At 47.1% G+C, this 20,195-nt stretch overlaps 1 protein-coding gene across 1 annotated transcript in view; it reads left to right on the top strand.

Moving 5' to 3' along the window:
• LOC142256852 (ornithine decarboxylase-like) overlaps window positions 1-20,195 on the top strand; it is a 123,863-nt gene that overhangs the window by 71,113 nt on the left and 32,555 nt on the right. Inside the window, exons 4-7 of the mRNA XM_075328825.1 lie at window positions 3,881-4,032; window positions 8,483-8,656; window positions 15,696-15,868; window positions 17,637-17,771. Of these exons, the coding sequence (XP_075184940.1) occupies window positions 3,881-4,032; window positions 8,483-8,656; window positions 15,696-15,868; window positions 17,637-17,771 (634 nt within the window). The remainder of the gene's footprint in view (window positions 1-3,880; window positions 4,033-8,482; window positions 8,657-15,695; window positions 15,869-17,636; window positions 17,772-20,195) is intronic.

The raw sequence follows: 20,195 nt of genomic DNA, 5'->3' as shown, positions 1-20,195 counted from the left end.
ACTTCCTGCCCCAGGCCAGCAGACTCCTCGGTGGGCGTGTCTTTCCGCCTGACTCCGCCCACCTTGTGTGCCTGTCTAACACTGAGGGAGGCAATCAGGACTTGGGTGTGACGGGTGTTACCTTCCTAGTGTGGGGGGGTGTAAGTGGTGTATGTAATGACCTGTGACCCTTGGGGTCCAGGGCGTCACAAGAACACTGTCAAAGGTCTGGAACAATTTCATTAGACCCTCCTAGTGCCCTGGCCCTGTTGCACGGAGTAGTCTGACAAGGAGGGAAAAGTTTTTGAAGATGGTGAAGGAGTACCTAGCCAACCCTACCAGCGTCCTTCGTGATTCCTCTGTGCCATAAAATTATTGGATGTCCAAGCTGGACACGAGGCATGAACTGTCCCTCTATGCCTTGGAGGTGTTTTCCAGCCCTGCTGCTAGCGTTTTGTCACAGCAGGTTTTTAGTGCCACTGGGAGCATAATAACTAGAGATGAGGGAAACTGATGTTCGCTTTTCGAACCGAACACCAAGTTAAAAACACAGGGCTTGGGTTCAGACTACGAATACTTTACTTAACTCGCACGAGAAATGCTGTGGTCAGGTACGCTTGGTGCTCAGCCCTGTGTGAGCTACTTGCAGTGTTTAAATGGCTCGCACTGGGGTTAACAACAACATGGTCACATTTAGTGTACAACCCCCTAAAAAATTTAAAATGTCCACCCACCCTCCCCCATAAGTGATCTGCCTATGGCTCACTGTTTATTGGGGGAGTCTCAAACTTCCAATCACTGTTTGTGAACCTCCTCTGGCAAGGTTCGGACACGTGGAGGTTCAGCTTATTTAGTGCTGGCGAACCGAACCTCCAAAGGTTCGCTCATCTTTAATAGTAACCGATATGCGGATACACCTGACAACTGACAATGTTGACAGGCTGAGTCTTATCAAAATGAGCAAACCCTGGATTGGACCTGACTTATCAACCCCCCGCATGGCAGCAGTGGAACCCAAAGGCTTCCTTTTTTTTCTGGTGCACCCCTCCCCACCCAAAAATGGTATATAGTTAATAGTTTCTTCTTATTCTTGTACTCTTCCTCCTCCACTATATCAACAGGGTCATCAGGCGGCCCTTGCTCAAAATCTTTTGAGGTTCATCACATGACCCTCACTACAAATATTTAGAGGGTAATCAGACGGCCCTCATTTCAAATCTTTTGAGGTTCATCAGGTGGACCTCACTCAAAATATTTAGAGGGTCGTCAGGTGGCCCTCGCTACAAATCTTTGGAAGGTCATGAGGCGGCCCTTGCCCCACATCTTTAGAGGGGCATCAAGCCCTTGCTCAAAACCTTTTGAGTGTCATAAGCCAGCCATCGATCAAAATCTTTTGAGAGTCATTAGGCTGCCATCACTCAAAACCTTTTGAGGGTCATCAGCTGGCCATCGATCAATATATTTTGAGTCATTAGGCTGCCATCGCTCAAAATCATTTGAGGGTCATCAGGTGGCCCTCACTTAAAATTTTTGGGTAGTCATCAGACAGCCTTGGCCCCAAATCTTTAGAGAGTCGTCATGTCATCATGAGAGCCTCGTTGTTAATATTTCCAGGATGTTTATGATTCCCTCCTTCATTAGGTTTTTAGGATGTGTTTGAGGCCTACCTCTATAATTCTCTTACATATATAGATGTATACACCCAAAGGTAAATGTCTTTCAGCCATTGAAATAAATGCATAGGCTTTACCAGTGTTGGAGTCCCACTAATCAAAAACAGGAAAAAATGTTTTCTGAGGCCCTCTTCAATGTGTCTTCCAGGGTGTATTCCAGTTCTTCCTTTCAATTTTTGGCAGCTCTTACATTGTTCACATAAGCTTTGTGAGTTTCAGAGTCCCTTCTTCATAAATTAAACAGTATGTGTTTCACCATGTCACACACACCACATGCCCAGAAAAGGTAGTAAAATGTTAAAATTAAATTTACCGGTGGGTATAGTTTTTTTTCCCCTCTACTATGTCATCTACTGTAGTCATAGGTGACAGGGAAATACGGTGACAGATTGCCCGGCTATTAAGAGGTGGAGGAGGTGTTTCTATTTCTTTTTAATTATGCCTTTTTCATTATACAGTAAATAATATTTCCTAACAATTTTTCATGTAAAATCCATTTTATCTTCGGTTTTGTTTGTTTTATAGTCAGTCCGTAAAAGTGGTGTAATAGTCTGCCAACATTGTTCCCAGTAGCGACCTGGGAATCAGAGATGCATCTAGGCGACTTCCGTATCCTATTCCCATTCCATTTGGGTGCTGATTCCATCCATTTCAGCTATTTTAATGCCCCTTGTACCCTCCTGGTAGGGTTTTCCGGAAAAATGGTGAAGTTTCCTAATAACTTCCATTATACTCAGTATTCGAGTATCAAACACTCAAGTGTTTTAGTGCTCACTCATCTATTGATATCACAAAGTACTCACGTGGAGTACAGATAATGGCAGTGATGGCTCAGCCCATGTGTCACTAACTCTGGGTAGAATCTGTTGCAGGAGATTGTTCTAATACCCAACACTCGGAAGAAGAGACAGGTTTTGCGTTAACCCATCACTGCCATCATCTGTACTCTAAATGAGTACAATCTGATATCAGTGCAACAGTAGGCAGAAAAATAGACTAACAGACTTACATCCAATTTATTTTTATTTTTTTTTACATGTGTGGCGCCCCTCAGGCTTCCGTCGCCACAGAGATATTGCACCTCAGCCAGAGGTGTGATGTCCCATCCTGGGTAAGAATGAGGTCATATGCCGGTCCACAGACTAAACTTGCACACACCAATTGATAGGCATACACTGGGTCAGGGATAGTAGCAGCAACCCCTATAGATGTATTCATGGGGCCGTAAGTCCCATTTCTGGTCCCAACAGTGTGGGTGGGGCCTAGTCAGTGGGTGTGTGGGAGGAGTCAGAAAGTGTGAGTAGACAGGGAACCAGGAAGTTCAAGTTCAATCAGTTTGTCAGTAGGAGCAGAGGAGTGAAGTCTAGAGTGTGAGAGGGAGGTAGTTACCTCAGGAGAGAGTGACAGAAAGAAGTTCCTGGTGGAACTAGTTAGGCCCAGGTGACACCTAAAGAAAGAAAGAAAGGATTCCAGGGCCACGGAAGGGCATATTGGCTCGTGGCCTGTTCCACAGGAAGATCGGATGGAGGGATCTGGCTGCACTCGGGGACAGTCCCCAGACAGAGGGAAGAAAGACAATTCCTCAAAGTGTAACACCGAAGGCCGAGGGTGGTTGCAAGCGCCCAGGGCCACAACCCACCACAGATCCCCGGTGAGGGGAGCAAGATACAACTACGGTTAGCCCCCTTTGTACAGGCCCTGTGGTGGAGGCCGAGACCAGTTCAACTAATAGAGTCAAGGCTAAGAAGACAGTCAGGAGAGAGACACAGGAAGGGTGCACCGGTATTGACCTCTGAACTACCCGGGATCGGTGGAGGCACCTGACAGTGGATCCCAGCATACTGTGGGCAACCATGAATAAAGACAAAGCGCCTAATAAAGTGATTTGCACGGTTTCATAACTTTCCATGCGGGACAAAATTATATAACAAAAATGAGTTTAGGTATTCTTCGAAGGAGAACTCCAACCATAAGTAACCCTTGATGTTTTCTAAAACTTTTCCTGCTTTTTTTTTCAGCTTATCTATCCAATGTCTTAGAGCATACTTCTAGGTCTTTCCAATATTTATAACCTGACAACTCCACTCCCATCCAATTAAAAGTTTAACACTGACTTGATACTTTTCCATTTCATTTTGAAGTTCTCTCTCCATTTCATGTTTTTTTTCCCATAAGACTGTAGATTATTTTTATTTTATAACATCCATTTATTTTCTTTTACAAAACAGGCAAAGAGAATCTTTCAAAATGGAAAGAGGTAGAAAAACAAGATGGGACTTTGAATCGTACATCTCCTCTTCTCAGTAATGTGACTATAGTGGAAGACGGCACATCAGTCCCGGAGTTCATCAAGGAAAAAATAAATAGTGGGTTTGGAGAGGTAAATTATAATATTCCAATTTAAGATTTTTTCCTTTTCCAGATGGGACAATGGGACTATCCCAAAAGCACTTCTCCATTCCTGGTATTATAGAGTCAACCCAACTTACAGATCAACCACACTCTATGCTAAGTCCCAAACATGGACCCTAAAAAGAAAGAAAAATTCTTCTGAGTTGCATTAAATACAAGAAGTGGAACAATCTCCTAGTCCAGATATACTTTAAAATGTATGGATGTGTTTTATCCGAAATTCCACAATGCCTTAAACTGTTGAGTTTTAACTAAAATTCCCATTGTCATCCCCTTTGTTGCAAGTTACAGCACCAGGCAATTAATGATGATAAAACTGGACAGTGGTACCACTGTATCCAAAGCAACGGTGAACCTTTTCTACATCCTGTCATGATGTGACTTCAGGATAGCAAGGGACAGGGGGCTGTTATACTGTCCCTCATGCTGGGCGACCCTTGGCTATCCCTAACTTTTGGATTGCCAGTGATGGTGGAAATGCCAGAGTCCCATGCCTTGCTATTCTCCTGAGCAGAACAAAACTGTTCTACCCCCCCCTCCATGGAAGGAAAAAGCAGGAGTGTGATGGCACCACAGAAAAATACACACAGGAAAAGAACAAAACTCAAAAACACTGCAAATGCACAGGAACCCACAATTAGAAACTAAAGCCTGCTTTACACGTAACAATTTCTCGTGCGATCGCATTTGCGATCGCACCCGCCCCCATCGTTTGTGTGGCACGGGCAATTTGTTGCCTGTGTCTCACAAAGTTGTAAACCCCCGTCACACGTACTTAGCTTCCAAACGACCTCGCTGTGGGCGGCGAACATCCACTTCCTGAAGGAGGAGGGACGTTAGGCGTCACAGTGACATCACACAGCGGCCGGCCAATAGAAGCGGAGGGGCGGAGATGAGCGGGACGTAAACATCCTGCCCACATCCTTCCGCATTGCCGGCGGGACGCAGATAAGCTGTGTTCTTCATTCCCGAGGTGTCACACGGTGCGATGTGTGCTGCCTCGGGAACAATGAACAACCTGACGTTCGATTTTTAGAAAATGAGCGACGTGTCAACGATGAACGAGAAGGTGAGTATTTCTGCTCGTTCACTATCGCACGTAGCTGTCACATGCTACAATATCACCAACGATGCCAGATGTGCGTCACTTACGACGTGACCCCGACGACATCTCGTTAGATATATCGTAGCGTGTAAAGCCCGCTTAAGGAGAAAAGCAAGAGAAGTAAGGCAGCAATAAAAGGACAACAAGGATTAATACCACAAGCAATCACAGCAATAAAGTACTACAGTCCTGCTCATCATTATTGGCACCCATGAAGTATAAGTACATAATGTGGAATAGCTCCTGAAAAAAAGGAATCAAGTGAAAGAGCTTTATTGTATAGAGCACTGGTGTTAAATACAAGAGAGCAAATGATAAACAACAATTTTAAACAAAAAACAATGGGAGGGAAAAATAGAAAAACCTAAATCTTGTTGTGACACTGGTATTGGCACCTTTACATTAAATTAGTTTGGAAACACATTTTGATTCGTTTGTAGTAAATCACAAATGAGCATTGTGGCGCTCCTGAGCCTTCAGTCGCCACAGAGTATTGTAGCTCATTTAAGCTGCAGTATTCGCCTTGAGGTAAGGGGGAGGGGGGTTAATCACCGGTGTTCCACATTCACACTTTATATAAAGCTTAGGAACCTTCTCACTGGGGGGCTGTTCTAGGGTAGGCAGGGGGTTGGCCATCACGAAGCATGGGAATGTCCTCGTCACTAGGACAACCACCTGGCGGGCGGGTTCTACTTGGGGTAAAAATAGGAGCACACTCACATAATCACTAGTCAGTCTACCCTGGTCATCAGTTCTTTGACACAACACCTTCACCACTTTCTTCTCTTCTCTGGATGTGGCCTGCAGCTTGGAGCGGAGCGCTCAGCCAGATTCCCCACGGCTAGAAGGGCAACTCTGAAAAAGGACTTTCTTCTTTTTTCAAACACCGGAGACTTCTTCTAACTTACCCGAGGTCGACAGAGCCCATCACAGCAGGTGACCAGTACTATCCGGGTGAGTGGCAGAAAGGTGAGTAAAGACACCTGGAACCGCACCTACTGACTAAGACTCTTATTACCGGCGCCACCAACTTGTGCCTCACCGCCAAAGGCAAATGCCATCATTATTCCCCTCATCATCCTCCCCGGGGCCCGCTCCACCTGTGGGGAGCGATACTATCTCTGTCTGCTATTACCATCCGCCCCAGAGGACAGTGACAGCAGCGGCGGCTAATCCCTGGCCGCATACCATAGGTGGCGTCACGACAATTTTCCTACTACTACCCCCATCATCTTCTGTCCTTATTGGTGTCCACCTCGGGGCACGAAGCCGAGCAGGCCACCGCAAAATCCCAGACTATCACACCAGCCTGGTCACGAGTAACACAGGTACGAGATTCCCCGTGCCTGATGAACCCCCTGCCCCCAGGGTGCTACAGAATCACTTGTGATAAATTGTCGGTGCCCATGTGACATGAATTAGCCAATGAATGATGACTTCGGAAGTTTTAACATGCCAAATGTTAGGCCCTGTTCCTTTTACACAATGGTGAAGACAAAAGAGCTGTCTGAGGACATCAAAACTGCTATTATTAGCAAACAACACAAGACTTCCAAAGGGTATAAGGCCATCTCCAAAGACCTTGGTATTCCAGTTTCAACAGTGTGCAATGTTATTAAGAAGTTTGCCAAGCATGGAACCATCAAGAACCTCCCTGGATGTGTGGGAATGAGGCAAATTGACAATAGATGTCTTTGAAGAATGGTGCGAATGGTGTGAAAAACACTACGTCAAACATCCAAAGACCTGAAGGCCAACCTGGAACAGTCTGAGGTCATGGTTTCAACAAGTACCATACACCACACTCTAAACCTAGAAGAAATTTATGGGCAAAGGCCAAGGAAGAAACCATTGCTGAAGAAAAGACATAAAAAGGAACAACTGATCTTTGCCAAAGAATACCTTGACAAATCACAATCCTTCTGGGAAAATGTTCTGTGAACAGATGAAACAAAAATAGGCCTTTTTGGCCATGCAAAGCAACTGTTAGCTTACAGACGGCATAACGAAGATTATAAGGAAAAGAACACCCTACAAATAGTTAATCATAGTGGAGGATCCATAATGCTGTGGGGTTGTTTTGCTGTGTCTGGTACTGGAGGACTTGCCTGTATCACAGGAATCATGAAATCAGAGAATTATCAAGAGATTTTAGAGTGAAATGTCCTACTCAGTTTAAGAAAACTTGGTTTAAGTCAAAGAGCATGGGTCTTCAAGCAAGAAAATGACCCAAAGCACATATCCAAAAGTACACAGGAATAGTTGAAAAAGAAAACATGGACTGTTTTAAAATAGACAGTAATGCGTCCTGATCCTGACCTCAATCCCATTAAATATCTTTAGGGTAGGCTGAAATATGCCATTGGGGAAAAGAACCGGACAAATATTCAAGAGCTTGAACAAACAACAAAGGAAGTGTGGGAGAACATACCAGCTGAGAGGTGCAAGATGCATATAGGTGGCTACAACAAAGGTTTGGAGGTCAGCGTCAATGCCAAAGGGTATTCAACCAAGTATTAATTAGGGGGGCAACCAAGTATTAATGAGGGGGGCAACCAATTATTAATTAGGGGTGCCTTTATTGCTGCACATGCAGTTTATTTGGTTTCTTCTTTGAAATTGCCACATGTAAGTTGACAAACAATGTTTTATTTTTGTATTACTTTGGACCACTAATTAAAAAGTCCTGAGTATATGCCGTTGGTACATTTCCATTTATTTCTGAAGATATTGTGCAATCTATGAAAAAAATTAAGGGTACCAATAATGGTGAGCAGCACTGTACAATGACCCCTAAGTCTGGATCACAACACATCACCAGACCAGTATAGAGAAGCTATAGCTGGCATTAATGGAATAGTTCAGCCAGCATATATAGGAGGGGAGTGAATGTGACTGTCTCCCCTACAGCATGTGATTGGGGGAGACTAACAAGTAGACGAGCAAGGATTAACTCTTGCTAGCCTGCCTATAAGCTACAGGTCTGTGAGTTGTCGCCCGAGTCTGTCTGCGCTAATTACAGACATCAAAGAAGTTACCAGGCAAAGTGCCAGAATCTGTAGTACCCACAGAATCTGTTTGTAAAAACCTCCTTGTGACACATCCTTTGTGCAGGAGCTGCGCATGCACAGATACAGACAGCAGAACCTAGTGTATGTGAACATGCCCTGAATACTCTCAGCACTTGCGTGAAATAGGATGGAGTCAGGCCATTGTGGAAGTTGGGTAAGGAGGTCGCCAATTCCTTTAATTCGCACAAATCAATTTCTTTCTATTCATCAGTGATAATTTATTTGGTATTTCTTCTATTCAGGGTGACCAGGATGCTTTCTATGTCGGTGACCTGGGTGATGTGGTGGATAAACATTGCCGATACCACAAGGAATTGCCCAGGGTGAAGCCTTTCTATGCAGTAAAGTGCAACAACAGTAAAGAGGTTATCCAGACACTCGCCATCCTGGGTGCTGGATTTGATTGTGCCAGCAAGGTAATCTGCTTCTTGGTCCACCTTTACTACTCTATGTATTCAGCACACCAAGATTGGTTCAGGTTTGCATATATATATAAAACTAGCTGTACTACCCAGCTTCGCCCGGGTTAATAACTGCTGTTAACAAAATAGAATGTATTAACAAAAATGTATTCTGCACACAAAAACCACAAAACAAATAGATATAAATGTAATTATAATATCTGTCTCCCCCTCTGTATATATCTCTGTCTCTCTCTCTATCTCTTTGTCTGTTTGTCTCTTTCCCTGTCTGTCTCTGACTGTCTCTGTCTCTTTCTCCGTCTGTCTCAATCTCTTTCCCTGTTTGTCTATCTATCTCTTTCCCTGTCTGTCTATCTATTTCTGTCACTTTCCCTGTCTGTCTCTTTCCCTCTCTTTCCCTGTCTGTCTCTTTCCATGTTTGTCTCTTTCCCTCTGTCTCTTTCCCTGTGTCTGTCTCTTTGTCTGTCTCTTTACCTGTCTGTCTCTTTCCCTGTGTCTGTCTCTTTCCCTGTGTCTGTCTCTTTCCCTGTGTCTGTCTCTGTCTCTTTGTCTGTCTGTCTCTTTACCTATCCGTGTCTGTCTCTTAACCTGTCTCTATCTTTCCCTCTCTTTCCTTGTTTGTCTCTTTCCCTGTCTGTCTATCTCTTTGTCTGTGTCTTTGTGTCTGACTCTTACCCTGTCTATGTCTGTTTCTTACCCTGTCTGTGTCTGCCTCTTTCCCTGTCTGTGTCTGTCTCTTTCCCTGGCTGCATTGTGACACGCCAACATTCCATTTAAGGGCGTGGCTGCGCATTCTTCTGAAGTTCTGGCTGCACTGTGGCTCCCACTTTAATGGAGGCAGGTTTTTTGGTGAATAACTGTAAAGCGCGGGGTTAAAATTTCCCCTTATGACATAGCCTATGACGCTCTCAGGGTCCAGAAGTGTGCGTGTGCAAAATTTTGTGGCTGTAGCTGCGACGATGCAGATGCCAATCCCAGACACACACACACACACACACACACACACACACATTTTCATATATTAGATGTATTCAGGCACCTACAGAATTTACACACCATATTCCAAGAACCATAATTTTTATTTCTTTTTGATTAATGGAGTTGTATCAGGCTTGTTTTTTTCCCAGAGTGAACTGTGGTTTATATTAGTATCATTTCGGGGTCCTTACAACTTTCTGATCTTTTTATATCATTGTTGTAGGAGGTGACTTGTCGTCAAGCAAAATCAACATTCATCATATGGGATGAATATTTCTATATTAGTTGAAAAAATTAAGAACAGGCCAGGTTAAAAGTGTCCTGTTTTTACTTTTATTTTTTTCCCACTGCTCCCCTGTGTATTTTTTTTTTTTTTTTTTTTAATTCTGCCATATAGTACCATAAATATGGGTCTTTTTATTCAATACTAATTATATGGTCGTGGTGCTCTCAATGCAAATCATCCTAAAGACACGCCCCAGAGGATCCTGTGAGCCACACCCCTGTGGATAGATCATATAAATTAATACTATAGAAAAAGGCCCATTGCTCTGAAACTGCATGGCGGGTTAAAAAAAATAAAATACTCATGGGAGCAGTGCAAATAAAATAAAAGCAAAAATTCCTGGACACTTTTGTCCTTGTGACAGGTTATCTTTAAGGGATTTAAACCTACTGGGCATCATGAATGTTTGGGGAACAGGAGGAGTTTGTGGCCAATAACCAACAGTTCTGTAGGAACGTTAGACTATATTTTGGCTTCCTCTTAAAATTTTGGCCCCGATTCATAAATTGCTTTTTTGTTGGTCACATTTCTTTTTTGTCTCATGGCATTCATTGCAGTTCGTTTGTATCCAATTCTTCAAATTGGTGCACCCAGTTCATGAATTTTGGGTCAAGAAAAGAGCCAGGCAGATTTGGCAGGTCCCTGTTCACTTTTACAAAAAATCTGGATGCGGTCCGGAATCCAGCCCCCACATAAGTCTATGGGGATCAGAATCTGGAGAGTAAAAATGGTGGTAGAAAGGATAGGGGAATGGGAGCAAGCGCACTATATTTGCCAAGGCTTTGGCATGGCTGTACGCTGCTCCCAGGCCTCACATTCACTTCTAGTGCCGCACATTATGTTCATCACATATGCACTGCTTTTCCCGCCCACCAGCGCCTGTGATTGGTTACAGCCAGATGCTCCCCCACCCTGAGTGGTAGCGTGTCAGTTGACTGCATCCAATCACAGGCACCAGGACGGCTGGTGGACGGGGAAAGCAGTGTAACTGAAAGAGCCCATACACTCTAGCATCTATCATGAGAATAGAATGTACGGGCTCATTCCAGGTTAGTGGGTATGACTAGCTTGGTTGGTGGGTGTCATGATGTTTCCTCTCGTCCACCACAATCATGCAAGGGGGGCTTCGCCTCACCCCTTTCCCGTATTCTGATACCCAGCACAGATAAAGCCCATAGCTACAGGCTGCCGACCCAGCCATGCGCTTATGTGGTGCCCCTGACCTGGTCAGGAACCACTGAGTACTGCACTCAGGCTGAGTGAGTACAATACAGGTAATCCCAAAAGCTGACTAGGGTGTGGACACACAAACACGAAGTAACCAGGAACACACACACAGCTAGAGGGGACCCCTGAGAAGACTCAGGGAGGGTGCGTGACCCTCGCATCTCAGCTAGTGGTGGGTGGTGTAACTGGAGACAGGAGTTGTGCAGAGGCAGTCAAAGGAGGAGGAAGTGGAGCAGCTGTGTCTGAGGGAAGAGCGGAGGAGCAGGACCCTGTCAGACCCTGCACCTATAGTGGCTGCTGGCAGGGGAAACGGCTACCTTGCAGTGCCGCCTGAAAACCACCTAGGGCCGAAGTGCTGAGAGGTGGCTGAGTAAGGGGACTGCCGGTAGACCAGGCCCGCACGGGAAAACAGGTTCCCAGAGCAGGAACCCATCTACTAGGCCTGCTAAACCTGCTGGTGAGAGCAGGCCTAGCACTGCATGCCCTTCATCAAACCACCCAGAGTCCACAGCCACGCAGCAACGAGGGGGCCCATAAGTGACAGAAGGCAGCAGCCGTAATTACTTGGTCCATGCTGCAAGCAAACGGGCCAGAAAGGTGAGAACGGCAGAAGCGACTTCCCTGGGTGATCCCAGCAAGACTCTAAGTCGGGGTCACCTCAAAACAAGAAGGACTAGGAAGGCGAGTCAGCAGTCACCCCTACATCAGCCAAAGTGATATCTGGTTCCTCTCTTGGTTCATCCCAGCATCGCTTGGGTTGGCTCACTTTTACCAACAAGCGTGAGTAAAAACCCTGAAAGACATTGCAGCCTGTGTGTGAGTTCTTCTGCGACCTGTGGTACCATGCACCTATACCTGGGCCCTGGGGCCAGCCCCACTCTCGGGGGGCCATATCATCTAACTGCACCTACCATCAGCCCCAGGTGCTCCCCCAACCTGCAGTGGTGGTCCCCATTGACCGCAATACCGAGAGTGGCGTCACGATTCCCATAGAAGTTAACCTGACTGACCTGTCGCCAGAAGAATCCCAGCACGTGGAGTCCCTGAAGACCGTGAGATGACCTGAAGGTAACGGGACGCAGGACAACACACTTATCTATACTGTGTATCAAAATTAATAATTTAAAAAAACAGCGTGTAGTTCCTCCAATTTTGATACCCAGCCAAGATAAAAGCTCAACAGCTGGGAGCTGGTATTCTCAGGCTGGGGAGGTGCAGCCTAAAAATATCAGTCTTCAGGTGTCTGGAATTGTCCCATCCATTAGATGCGATAAGTCCCGTGCTTTACCCAGGTCTTGGCGATTGCCCTGGAGCGGTAACAATCGGGGTAATAAGAAGTTAATAGCAGCCCATAGCTACCACTAAAACCTAGATTAGTGATGGCAGGCGTCTATGACACCGACATCACTAATCTGTAAGTGAAAGTAAACAAACACAAACACTGGAAAAATTCTTTATGTATTATAAAATACACGAACCCGCCCTCTTTCACCACTTTTTTAACTCCCAAAACATCCCTTCAAGTCCAAAGTAATCTACATGAGATCCCACAACGATTCAGCTCCATCCTGCTACAGCCAAGTCACAGCAAGCGGCCATAGAACATGACTGCCAGCTGTGAGTGCAACCAGACAATGACTGAGCCGCAATAAGCAATGATGTCACTCTGGTTATTTGCTGTGGGAATCTCCAGCTGTAACTGCAAATAACCTGAGTGACCTGACCTCAGGTGACCTCACCTCAGGTGAGGTCACTGAGTTCACAGACCTGCATCTCCTGGCAGAAAACCACAGTTTTTTTGCCAAGAGATGCAGATTTGGTGATGAAATTTTTACACCATGTTCCTGCACCAAATATACACCTCCTGGCAAAAAACACGTGGCTTTTTGACTCATTCTTTTGCTGTGGTTTTTTGCGCGCTTTTTGCAGTGGCTTTTTCCGCGTTTTTTTGTCAGGAGGTGCACATTTAATGCTGAAGTCATCTGCACCAGCCTTCAGCACCAAATTTTCACCTCCTGGCAGAAGAAAACCCCTTTTTTGCATTTTTGGGCCAAGGGATGCAAATTTGTTGATGAAATTTGAAACCATATTCCTGCACCGAATCTACACCTCCTGGCAAAAACCATGTTTTTTACGATTTTGTTTTTTTGCTGCTGCTTTTTTTTCCAATTTAAACAAATAATTTAAAAAAAACGACGTGCGTTCCCCCAAAATTCTGATACCCAACCATGATAAAGCCCAACAGCTGGGGCTGTATTCTCAGGCTGTGTAGGGCCATGGTTATTGTCCAGCCTAAAAATAGCAACCTGTAGCTGCCCAAATTGTCACATCCATTAAAAGCGACAAGCCCGACACTTTACCTGGCTCTTCCCGATTGGCATCGCATCAGGGAAATGAGGGGTTAATAACATCCCACAGCTGCTACTAAATCCTAGATTAGTGATGGCACAGATGTCTTTGACACCTGCATCATTAATCTGTTAAGTGAAAGTAAATAAACACAGACACCAAAAACATCCTTTATTTGGAAAAAAAATACAAAAAAGCCCCCTCTTTCACCACTTTAATTATCTCAGCATACCCCTGCAGGTCCGATGTAATCCACATGAGGTCCCACAGCGATTCCAGCTCTGCTACATCTCATTCACAGCGAGCAGCTATAGAGCATAACTGCCCGCTGTGAGTGCAGAGAATGAATGAGCTGCGTTGAGCGATGACTCGTTGCAGGGCAGGCGCTGTCACACAGGCTGGGGGCACGTGTGAAACCAATAGCAGATGCCAGGCGGGCCGGTGGGTGGGGAAAAGCAGGGAAAGCAGTGCATATGTATGATCAATGATGAGCGGAAGCTGCAGGAGCAGTGTACAGCCGCGCGGGAGCAGTTTACAGCTGCGCCGGAACCTTGATAAGGATGAAGTGTTGCTTCATTCTTATTTTCATTATTTTTCCTGTATATTTTTTTAATTTGTTGAGTTCCAGATCTGGATCAAACAGCCGGAATCCCAGGCTCGGGCCCGGCACCCAGGCAACTTTGAAACCGCACGGATCTGGCTTATTACAGTCTGGGTCCGCCCATCTGTAGGGGAGTCCCAGGCTCTGCCACCCCTGCAGAAGTGTCCTAGTGCACTTCCTCCTGTATTTGTATTAATAAAGTTAATTATTGTGTGTGGTGTGGCAGTGTGACCCTAGAGACCGCTCCCCTGGACTTCTGGTTAGGAAGGGGTAAGGATCAAGGAGGGCTATAGGTTATAAAAGGAACAGGAAAGAGGAAGAGTGCAGGAGAGTCCCACAATAGGAGCAAAGAGCAATATCCCCCAACAGAGTAAATCATGCTGACCCTCAGGGTCCCTCTCGTTACGATCTGAGGTACAAGTGTGGTCCCCGCTGGGGAAGAATCTGTATGACGGGATCGGCGGCTATTCCCTGGGGAAGCTAACCCACAAATCGCCTCACTGAAAGTGATGGTTAGTGTGTCCTTATGATAAGGTGGGAGCCAACGTGGAAGCAGACAGTGAGCTTGCCACGGGTGGTGTGTACAGCGCAGGGGATGAGGGACCTAGTGATGCCTATGGAGTCATAGGAGTGGGGGAGCAGCCAGACAGACAAGAATATGAAGTAATGAAGTCCAAAAGGAACCCCTCTGGGGTCAGAAGCGGCGCCCTTAAGGTGTGGAAACAGAGCGTTTGGGTGTACTGAAGCTGTACAGTAAAAGTTGGAAGTTAGCAAAGAAAACACCTGTCTGTTTATTGGTGTCAGCGTGAGAATGTCATGGATGGACTGTTTCACAAAGGAGTGGCGACCGGGGTGCAAAGGCTTAAAGATCGGCTGTGCTGCGACCTAGCAGCCCTGCTAAGGAGAAGACAGTAAAGCATATTAGCCACCCTTACACATCTCTAGTCAAGAAAAAAAAAATCATATTTGTCTTTGTCTTTAACCTTTTTTTGCCACTTTCATCCTTTTAACCTCTGCTCCCAGTAGACGGTGCTGGTTTTTGGCTGCAGATGGAAGGAGATGGTGGAGCCCTCTTTGCAAGTTGCTGTGTAGGCTGCAGTCTTGGTGCTGACTGCAGCAGTCTATTGTTCTGTTTTCCCCTATCTGTCTTTCCTTCTCTTAGTGTGGTAGAGTGGCTAGCGTCCCTTGCATGCCAGCTCACTAGCCAGGGCTATTACAGGGCCTGCCAGGGTCTCAGGTATCCTATTCGGCGACAGGTGCAGAGCCTGTATAGGGACTGGGTAGGAGTCTAGGGTACAGCTGCAGGTGAATGAAGGAGGTGTCCATCTTCCCCCCTCACTAGCGCTAGGGCCCACCGTTGTAAAAGTGTCCTAGTGTACACATTGTGTTGTAGTGTCGCGTCATGCGTCATTTTTCCATGTCACTCACATGACACATTGTCAGCATGAAATCTCCTTGAGTAAATTGGTATGTGCTACCGACAATATGCATGATGTATGGCGACCTGAATTGCATGTAGACGTCACTTTAAACTGAAATTGACTTGTTAGACACCTTTACATGATCGCTGACTCTAACTCTTTTGTCTGCAGGCAGAGATAGACCAAGTGTTGAGTTTAGGAGTGCCGGCAGATGATATAGTTTATGCTAACACTTGTAAGCAACCATGTTACATTCGACACGCGGCCAAGCATGGGGTACTGAAAATGACCTTTGATTGTGAAAGTGAACTGATCAAAGTGGCGGAGAACCACCCAGAGGCCGAGTAAGTGGATAACAACCTAAATGCAATATTGAATCCTTCCTTTCCCTATGATACATTTGCAATCACAACAGAGGAACCCGCTCTAGGTCCTCCCTATGGGCGTAGTAGTAATCCATATTTCATCCATATTTTTACCTGCACTTTTCTATTTTTCCATGCTACTTTCATCCATCCATTGAAATCTATGAAGAAGGATTAACATACAATACTCACAAAAAGTTTGGGATATTTGGCTTTCAAATTTATGTAAAATGTAAAAGGTTTACACTACAGTTATATTTTACCATGAAAGTAGGACATTAAGTAGAGGCATGCAATGGTGATTTCCGCATCTCAAACAATTTACTGAAAGAAAAACCACCACCAGTGGTGGGTACACCCCACTAAAAAATGTTAAAGTCTCAACATTGTCATGTAACCTTGAGCATACCAGTGACAACAACAGCTCCTGCTGGTCACCAGTGGAGTTATTGTTTGCAGAGGCATGGCATTCCACTCTTCTTGAAGGGCGACCCTCAGGTCATTGAGGTTGTAGGGTACTAAGCTATGAGCTTCTACACAGTGACTCAATTGATTCCATAGGTTTTTTATGGGATTCAGGTCTGGAGAAGGTGCAGCCGCTCCATCTGAGGTCCCCCAGTCTCCAGCAGCCGTTCCCTAATGATGTGATCTCAATGAACTGGAGTATTGTCATGCATGAAGATGAAATTAGGCATATGTTGTTCATGCAGTGGTAAAATGACTGGATTTCTGATGGTAGGGTCTTGTTGCAAAGTGTGTGGCTGTTCTGTACTGACTAGACACACCGGCCCACACTGTAACACCACCAAAGGCTCCTCTGATGACAACAGTGGCTGATGCATAGTGCTGCTGTACTTGACTTCTCCAACATCATTGGTGGTCATCACTTCTACTCGGCGTGAATTGACTTTCATCAGTGACCAGCAGAAGCCCATTGGTCCGTCGCCCAGAGTAGATGACGCCTGTGCTGGTGGTGTAGTCAGGTACCTTGCGGGTCGTCTCAGCTAGCATGCAAACCACGCTAATGTAAATGGTTTTGAATGGTCTGGCATGACACTTGGTTGCCTCTCACCTCCCTTAAATGTAACTGGAGTTGTGTGGCTTTCATCATCTGGGTCCGCAGGGCTTTGTTCACAATGAAGCGGTCATCAGTGTGGGATGTGGCCAAAGGACGTCCACTTCTCTGCCTTTCTGTGACTCTTCCAGTCACTCTGTATCTCTGTTGCAACCTGCAGGTGACACTCTGTGATGTGGCCTCTTCTGCCTGAGAACATCCTGCTTGAAGCCCCGCAATGGCGTGGTACAGATAATAAATTGTTACGTGTCATCTTGATCTCATGTGAACAGCATCATGTGGAGGACTATAGAATACCAATTCTATCTGAACCCTGAAATGTTTTCAGCGATTCATGGATCAAACACCTGTTGTGAATTTTGCCATTAAGCTCCTTGTTAGAGAACAGCAATTTGTGCAAAAAGTCCTGAAACATTGAACAGGTGGACATAAGCATCCAAAAGTTTAAAGAAGGTCACATTAAGGTCACCTGAAATGGTCAGAGGACATTTTAGGATCATCCTGAGGATTCACCTGAATGCCAAATATCCCTAACTTTTTTATAAATGCCTCATTATTCATCAGTTTTAGATCAGTATTTGCTGTTATTTACTACTAAATGTTTTGTGCACCACTTTAGGGTAAAATTTAATTTCTTTTTCATGTTTATTCCCCATGATACCTCTAATGTAGGATGATCATCCGAATTGTCGTCAATGACGCTGAAGCGCACACTTCCCTCAGCAAGAAATTTGGTGCCCAGTTACATAAGTGCGAAGATCTGTTAAAACTGGCAAAGTTTCTAAACTTAGCCGTAATTGGAGTCAGGTAAATGAAAATTTCCACATAGCTACTTAAAATTTCCAATACCTAAGGGGTACTTTGCACACTACGACATCGCAGGTGCGATGTCGGTGGGGTCATGTCGAAAGTGACGCACTTCCAGCATCGCTCTCGACATCGTAGTGTGTAAAGCCTAGATGATACGATTAACGAGCGCAAAAGCGTCGTAATTGTATCATCGGTGTAGCGTCGGCGAAAACCATAATTACCTTGCTGCGACGGTCCAATGTTGTTCCTCATTCCTCCGGCAGCACACATCGCTGTGTGTGAATGTGTCGCCCTGGGCAAGCCAGGGGACACAGGTCACACACCACCACACCCTACATCCCAGTTAGGAACACCACAGCTAACCAAAAATCCTTGTTGCCTTCCTCCAGAGGCTGATGATTCACACCAGGGGGTGGGCCAGGCGGTTGGCTCCGCCCACCGAGGAGGACACAGCTCTGGAGGCGGGAGAAACCAGGCAGTCAGCTCAGGGACGAGCTTGAGTAAACAGCAGAAAGCTCAGGGAGGAGCAGGAGTGAGGAGCTAAGTGAAGGAGTAAACAAGTAGTGAAAGTAGAAAAGTGGTAAAGGAGAAAAGCAAGTGAGGTGACAGGAAAGAAAGAAAGCCTGAAGGGTCCAGCTGTGTGTAGGACCAGGTCAGCAAGGTCAGCAACGGCGGTGACTGTCTGGAGGGGGACCGTTTGGAAGTTCCTGGAAGGACCCCGTAGGCTGTGTGCCCGGCGGTCTGGAGCAGTGTTCCGAAGGACAGTCAGCACCAGGGCAGGGGCCTCTCGGACCCCGGCAAGGCTCGGAGTCGCCATAATTTGCCGAATCCGTCAGTGAAGGGGACGTAGATCCCCCAACAACCAAGTCCCGATTGAAGGCAACAGCCCAGCCAGTGTAGAAGAGACACCGCCACCGCCAAGGCACCCGTTTCTGAGGGCCAGCGCCTGCGGGCAAAGAGTAGAGCTCCCCCGGTCCAGCTTGAAGCCGGGGAGCGGGTTACCGGTGGGGACCCATCGCAACCAACAAGTACACCAAGGTGCAAGGAAAAGGGACATCACCGTCACCTACTGGGAGAGCAAGTGCAGCCGTCCGTGGGACCGTCTATCCAGCCGTTTGGTTTACCGTAAAAACTGTGTCAACGTCTCAGGCTGAGTGAGTACCACCGTGCCGCAAGGCACAGCGCTGCCCCCGCGTCCCTGCGCCCACCAGGCCCTGCATCTCCCATCTCATCACCGGGCCCCGGGATCACCAACCCCTACCCACGGAGGGGCAACACAACACCTGGCTGCTCCACATCACCATCCCCGGGATCCCCGTATTGAGCAGCGGTGGTGAAATCACCACAACCGTGGGTGGCGTCACGGACAATAATCATCCCCACACCCAACAAACCCCCTTTCACTCACGGGCGAGGAGTGCCGCTCGAGAAACCCCCGGGATCCGGCCCACCGCTCGAGCCACCACTTAGCAGCAGCCGCCGGACCCGAGCAGAAGGGGTGAGCGTAGTGTGCTGACACCCTCCTCCCCGCCCGCGACAACTTGGCGTCACGAACAGGATCTTACCGCTCTGCCGTCTGGTAGAGGTGCGCCTTGTTACCGCCGGAGGTATCCGGCAGAAAAATTTCAAAAGCCGCCATCTTTGGCGCGAAAAGTTCCCGCTCGAGCGTCTTCTCGAGTAGTGAAGGCGCGAAGGCCAAAACCCCGCCCCGAGAGAGGAGGGGCCGAAAAGAGCTAAGGGGGACAAAATGGCGGCTGGTCGCATGTAGCCGCGGCTATAGCAGCGGGGACGCCAGGACCCTGCGGCCATTGACTGGTTCCTGGAAGGGGCCGCTGCTAAAGATGCTGAGTCCGACCAACAACACCGTGGTCCCCGCGCCTGGCCCCGCAGCGTGGGTGGAAGTCCGGACCATCCAGCTAAGCAGCCGTCTGCAGGTCCGCATGCAGCTCCTCATGGAGGAGTGGGAGGCCGACATGGCGGAAGTGGTGGCGGCCATACGGAGACGCGAGACGGAGGGAGTCTTGGAAGGGAGGGTAAGTGACCCACGCCCCTGTGCCCCTAGTGGGCCGGTCATCGCGGCTGAGGGACCCGGTCCATACCCGCTCGCCCTGCTACCTCCCCCGCTACCCGTGTTGGCTGCTGCTGCCCCGCCACTAGGCCCGCTACCACCACCACCGGTAGCGGTACCCTGCAAATCCGCCCCGGCGGACAGACCTGCAGCAGAAGATCGTGACCACCCTGATCCGCTTCAATGGAAGAAGCCGGAGGCTGAGGCCGTCAGCAAAGATGCACCGGAGGCACGGCGGGGATGCAGCTGCCAGGAGGCCGAGCAGGCCATGTCACAGCGGGGTCCCTCATTACTGAAGGTGCCGGTCGTAGCCGACACGGAGGGACTCTGGCTGGGCCCGTCCCTCGCACACG

Source organism: Anomaloglossus baeobatrachus, chromosome 1 (genome assembly GCF_048569485.1).
Source record: "Anomaloglossus baeobatrachus isolate aAnoBae1 chromosome 1, aAnoBae1.hap1, whole genome shotgun sequence".
NCBI lineage: Eukaryota > Metazoa > Chordata > Amphibia > Anura > Aromobatidae > Anomaloglossus > Anomaloglossus baeobatrachus.
Note: the sequence above shows the minus strand (reverse complement) of the source record. Positions and strands in the feature narration are given on the sequence as shown.